The 5,855-nt window shown below is 36.9% G+C and overlaps 1 protein-coding gene across 3 annotated transcripts; it reads right to left on the bottom strand.

Moving 5' to 3' along the window:
• Positions 1–368: 368 nt before the first annotated feature.
• Positions 369–5,564, bottom strand: LOC121794937 (choline/ethanolaminephosphotransferase 1-like). 3 transcript variants are annotated; one of them, XM_042193350.1, is made up of 19 exons: positions 5,421–5,564; positions 4,991–5,184; positions 4,377–4,386; positions 4,216–4,266; positions 3,875–3,952; positions 3,523–3,598; positions 3,381–3,403; positions 3,198–3,298; positions 3,020–3,114; positions 2,848–2,916; positions 2,462–2,531; positions 2,073–2,136; positions 1,929–1,969; positions 1,771–1,855; positions 1,583–1,645; positions 1,329–1,387; positions 1,163–1,215; positions 936–1,008; positions 369–690 (listed from the first exon to the last, which is right to left on the bottom strand). In XM_042193350.1, exons 2-19 carry the CDS (start codon positions 5,125–5,127, stop codon positions 669–671), a joined length of 1,170 nt encoding a protein of 389 aa, XP_042049284.1. In that variant the 5' UTR covers positions 5,128–5,184; positions 5,421–5,564; the 3' UTR covers positions 369–668. The 3 variants fall into 3 exon arrangements, with proteins under 3 accessions (XP_042049284.1, XP_042049282.1, XP_042049283.1); XM_042193348.1 differs by having other exon boundaries at positions 5,337–5,491; XM_042193349.1 differs by having other exon boundaries at positions 5,297–5,438.
• Between the last annotated feature and the right edge of the window lie 291 nt (positions 5,565–5,855).

The raw sequence follows: 5,855 nt of genomic DNA, 5'->3' as shown, positions 1-5,855 counted from the left end.
GCGCCGGAGCACGCCACGTCGCGCGCGCATGGCGAGACGTCTCGCGGGCAGTCTCATAATGACGGGTGTCTCGGCGGGCTGGGGACGCGACGAGACGCTGCAACGCGTCCCGCGCGCGTCTCGTCACGGAGGAACGGGCTTCGAGCTACCCGCATAACGCGTTGCGGGTGGCCTAACACGGCACAGATAGAGAGCTTCTTGCTCATCGATGATGTGGAATCGAGAAAATGAACTTTCATCACATGTCAATGATCGCTTCATTTATCATACGTTGAGGCTCAGAATCGTTGCAACTATGTTCTGGATTAAGTTCTGTATATTTTATCTGAGTAGTTAAATCATGTAATAACGTAATAGAACATGAAGAGTAAACCAAAAAGGGCAACAACAAAAAAATTTGTGGTAACAAAACTAGTCTGACACTAGTTTTTGTGATATACTCCTAGTAACTTATAAGCAAGGAAACTAAATTCATGTACCCCATACATTCTAAAAATGAAATAGCAAAAGGAAAGAGGACCTTCAAATGGTGTGTAGAGTTGCCTAATTTGAACAATTACAGCAACCAACATGCAAAACCTAGTCTCAAACTAAAGAAATTTATAGGAATGTTGCTTGCAGAGCTTCATCACTGCCATATTGTAGAGACACAGCCAACTAGTCCCATCTTAGGCTTCTTTTCTAGTTATCCTGCATTTAGACGTGACCGGATTCAATTATTTCCAGAGACTGAAAATGCAGTGAATTTCCATATCCAAAACATACTGGTTTCAGCATTCATTTTTCATAGCAGAATTAGAGCAATGTAAATAGGCATATTCGAATAATAAAGAAAATATATCATTCCATATGAGGACGTTAGCGAGGACCCAGCAGGAATATGTGCTGTGAAAACAGATTTTATATCAGGAAACGAATATAAGTATATTCGTTACCTGAAGCAGTAAATTCCGAGAGCTGTTGTTATTTCATGAACAATGGATGTTACGAAATGCGTATATAGCACCACTGCATATGACAAAACAAAACTATGATTAAGATCCAGAGGAAATTGAGGAGAACAGGAAACTCAATTCACTATCTTTGGAGATGTCTTTTCTACGGGTTCAAGGGAACAAATAATTGAAATTTCAAAGGGAGCTCGTATATGCAAAGCGCGTACCGGAGTAAGCAAAGAAACCAAGAAGAACCCAGAACTCGTCAACGAGAGGAACCCTGCAACAAAAATGAAGATCAAGAAAGTGTTAAATAATCAAATCAATATATACCTTTGCATCTCCTGTCTCCGATTAGAGAATATGAGATTAAATAGTTGTTTCAGCACATACCCATCATTTAGACTGGCTGTGAGTGCATTTGCAATGGCAAAAGGAAGGTATAATAGCGACTGCAAAGAGTAAGACACAAGTCAAAAGACTTCTGCAGAAATATGGCTAGGTCAAACCTAAAGTTGATTATACCCCCCATCAACGTCTAAAAATGAAGTTGGGCTTTCCTTTTAAACTATGTTGAACCTAACCATCCTTATTAAATGTCATGAAGAACTCTATAGAAGAATTAAGCATTGCTCTTAGTCTCTTACCATGCACATGCTTGTCTTCAAGCCCTTGGGTTCGTCACATATATGAGCGAGAATCATCCTTCCCTGCAACACAATCAATTTAGTAAGAAACTGTTTAGACACTCTAGGACAAGAAGACATTATTTTGAAGCCAATAAAGTAGTCGTACTATCATGCAGCAAAGCTTCATAACTAGAAGAAAATATTACCACGAGGAACCCGAATGACAAACCAATACCCAATATGACGAGGTGTGGGTAGTTGCCCAGTAAATCAAGAGGAGACAGATAGTCCCTGCACGATAATACACAATATTAAATTATAAATAAATGTCTAATAACGCAGATAGTGGGATATCAAGCAATACCAGAAAAGAACTCCACCCAGTAGAAGAGCAAACGGGTAAAGCTGTCAATATACAAGATTAAGATATTAGTTGAAATTGAAAAGAGAGATTATTTGGACAAAAATTGCAATCTGAGCTATTGATCGGTACATCAAATGTGCATACCATTGCCAAAGCTAGCAGCATGCTCCCTTTTTTTGCTCGAACAATCTTATAAACATTGTACACACTGCACGTAAATGTCATATATGTTTAGAAGAAATGAAGAATTTAAGCCAACCCTAACAATAACATGCCATAGTTCAATGTGGACCAGCAGTGATTATTGTTAAGAAATGAATGCCATTTGGACTATTAATGTCTTGTTTCTGATGCGAATATATATGCCTTGCAAGAACCGAAGAGAGAGAACAAATTTGGAAACATTAATTGTGACAGCCTATACGTTCATTACAATAATAAACATATTAAAAGTGTCTTTAGGTGAAAAACTTATTTTTGGACCTTTTTTACAAAGCATCATCACTGTGGTCAAATATAAAAATTGTACTCACTTGAATAAAACTGTAGGTATAACCGCAAAGACTATCATCATGAACAATGCTGCACTATACATCGGCATTTCTGGGAAAACAGAATGGTATTAAAAAGCAAAAATGTAGTCAAAAGAAGCTGACCATAAGAACACACAAGTCTAAGCAAGATAAAAGAGGCACAAAATCAATAAAATGATATCACTATGGAGAGCTGATAAAGGAACAAAGACCTAATAAGTAGTAACATTGTATGTCAGAATCATAATAAATTAAACACCACATTAGTAAGATACCTATATCAGATTAAATGGAAGTGACACTACATAGTCTACATTACTACAATGATGAATATGTATATGGTAGTGTCAAATATCACCAACCCCGAAATAATTTGCTAGACTAACCATTTACAATCGGAACCCAGCTGGCGAATGGGATGGATTTTCCAAACGGCTGGGCCCACCACTCAGTACCTGGAAACAAAGCCATTCAGAGGTTTTAGGCGGCAGATAAAATTAGCGCAAAAACATATAGGGTTTTAAGTATTAGCAGGGAAGTAAAATGAGAGAGCAATACCAACAATAGCAGTGAAAAAATGGACAGTGTATATCAGCAGAAGGCCTTCAGTAGGTCCATTAATGATGGGAAGAATAAGCGTATTGGTGAAATAGCTGCAACAATGCAACAAACAAATTAATACTAAAAGACATAGCAATATAACAGTTTGAGAGGCATCAACCAAAGATCTACATACTTCTCCCATGTAGCACAGTAGAAAGGGACAGCTGATATAACCCAGAACCAAAAAGTATTCCTACCACACATGGCAGTGCTTCCAAAGGCCAAGGCCTCAAACTGGATAAGAAGAAACCAAAGAGAAAAATCAAGCAGCATAAGTATGGGAATGCCTTGCACAAAAAAAAACTTCCATACATACCGCACACCCAAGAGCATCACACCCTGAGATTTGCCAAGTCAGCAATCGGGTAAGATTACAGTCAGCACTTTACAGATGAAGAGAAGAAAATAATGCAGTAGCAAAATCAAAGACTGGAAATGATTAAAAGGACAAACATTACCATGGTCAAAAAGTTCTCCCAATGGACTAGAAGAATTTGTTCTTCTTGCTTGCTTTCCATCAACAGCGTCAAAAGTCTAGTGTGAATATTAGAAGAAAAGAAATAACAGACATGAGCAACAAACTCTTCAAACATAACCAGGAATTGAAACTGCAGGCAATTGAAAATGAGCAATTGTATTGTTTTAAACAGCAAGAAAACTGATAGTATCTTGCAATTTAACATTAGCTAAAACTGCACTGCAGAGGGGTGGGGGCTTAGGAATCCAGGCAGCTTGTATAACTTTTAATTTGCAATAAGGAAATATGAACTCTCCAAATAAATGAAGTGATTAGCAGAGATATGAATTTACTTGGTATAAGAAGAGCAGTAATCCGTGGGCAAAATTAACCCATCTTGGAGGAGGTGAATCCAGTTGAGGTGAATATATCTGCATAGAATCAGATACGCAGGAAAAAAAATAGTATTTATCACCAGGTTGGTGAAGAATGCAAGATTTGCAAATACATCATCACTTCATGTGTGATAATTTGAAGTGGATGAGCACCTACATATTATAACCGCTCCAAATATGAACTTTGGAAAATCATTGAATACTAAACTTTCTTAATATGGAGAAAACCCCATGGGCAACAGCCTCTAAAGACGCAAGTGTGTGTGTGTGTGACAGAGAGAGCGGATGAGAGCACTCACATATCCAAGCAATGCAGATGTAACCAAAAACATTGATCCTGTAAGTGTAATCTGGGTAGAAAACAAAGATAGCAATTAACATGACAATAGAAAGAAAAAAATGTGGAAATCAACAATATATATACTCAAATGCTATGAGAGGGTAACCAGAGAACATTTACCATGTTAGGTCTGCAAACTCAGCCCATGCACAAAAGGAAACAGGTAGATATTAGTGACAATCAGTGGAAATGGTATAATGCACAAAAAAATATAACTTCATGGTGCACACGTTCATGAAAGTAATCCGGTTCCATGTCTATATCATTGCATAAGAACCAAGTAATCAGGTTTCATGTCTACACAAAACAAAAGATGAAAACAAGAACCACTCAGCAGCACTAAATAGGACAGATTAGGATGCAGCCCAACTGTCCAAGAATGGATTATGATGTTAAATTGGAAATATGTGTCATGCTAGAAATAAAAAAATGCTAATTTTCTTCAGTATACTTGACAGATAACAACAATAAGATCCCTTTTAAGTCTCATAACAATTCCTTAGAAAATTAAAGACAAACAATAACACATTTCTGGCCAAATCCCACACGGCCACACTCCTAGTTTTTCAGCTAAAATCAGAAAAGCATCCACCTTTATAACACTAACACCACTCCAACAAAAGAAAGCACATCTTGCATCTTCACCAAAACAAATACTACTAGAAAAGAAATCGATAAGATCCAAAAAAAGTACTCATAACATCACCACACACACACACAGGGATTGAACTCACGGCATCCAGAGAGGGAACAAGTTGACGCAGCGGGTCCAGAAAGGCTGCAGCACGTATTTGGACACTATGGAGTGATCAACTCCGCTATACTTGTGCTTCCGCAACGCCGCAACTCCATGAGCTCCGATGTATCCCATTCTATTCCTTCCCTCTGTGATTTCACCTTAGATATGCAATAATACAGATCTTCCGATCTATAAAAAGATATAAATCCAGGAAAAAAGAAGAGACAAAAAGGAAAAAAATTGAGAAAATTGTGCAGATCGAATCCTGAAACTGGAAAAGGAAATAAAAAAAAAAACATACACACGAATAATGCACGCGTTTTACATAAACTATCTCTCACATTGAGGAAAAAGGCGGATTCTCTTTCAGCTTTTCGCAATTAGACACAAAAACGGAATAGAAGATTAATGGAATTCGAATTCACCTTCGTTGCAAACTTGCAGCGGAATTGCGAGTGAGATTGTGAGAGAAGATAGAGAAGGGTAATCGAATAAAGTTGCTACACGCTTTTTCCATTGTCACATATAATTAAAAACGTTAAATTAGTATTTTTTGCTTTATTTCTAATTGTTTTAAATTTAATCGAATTTTCTCTCCCATGTTCCTTATTCTCTACTTGTGCGACTCATTCTATCCCTATATCATTTGAAAAAATCTCCAGTCTATTCAAACAACTCAGATGTACTTAGATTTTTTTAATGCATATACATAGTAAAATAAATTATTAAGTCAATACACATTTATCGTTATAGTTCGAAATAATTACTTGATAATTGAAATTTTTATAGAGAGAAAATTTTTAAAAATTATAAAAAAAATACATGCATAAGTAAATCTACACTACAGTTAAGGACAACCT

Source organism: Salvia splendens, chromosome 3 (genome assembly GCF_004379255.2).
Source record: "Salvia splendens isolate huo1 chromosome 3, SspV2, whole genome shotgun sequence".
NCBI classification, from domain to species: domain Eukaryota; kingdom Viridiplantae; phylum Streptophyta; class Magnoliopsida; order Lamiales; family Lamiaceae; genus Salvia; species Salvia splendens.
This window is presented reverse-complemented; position numbering and strand designations above follow the sequence as displayed.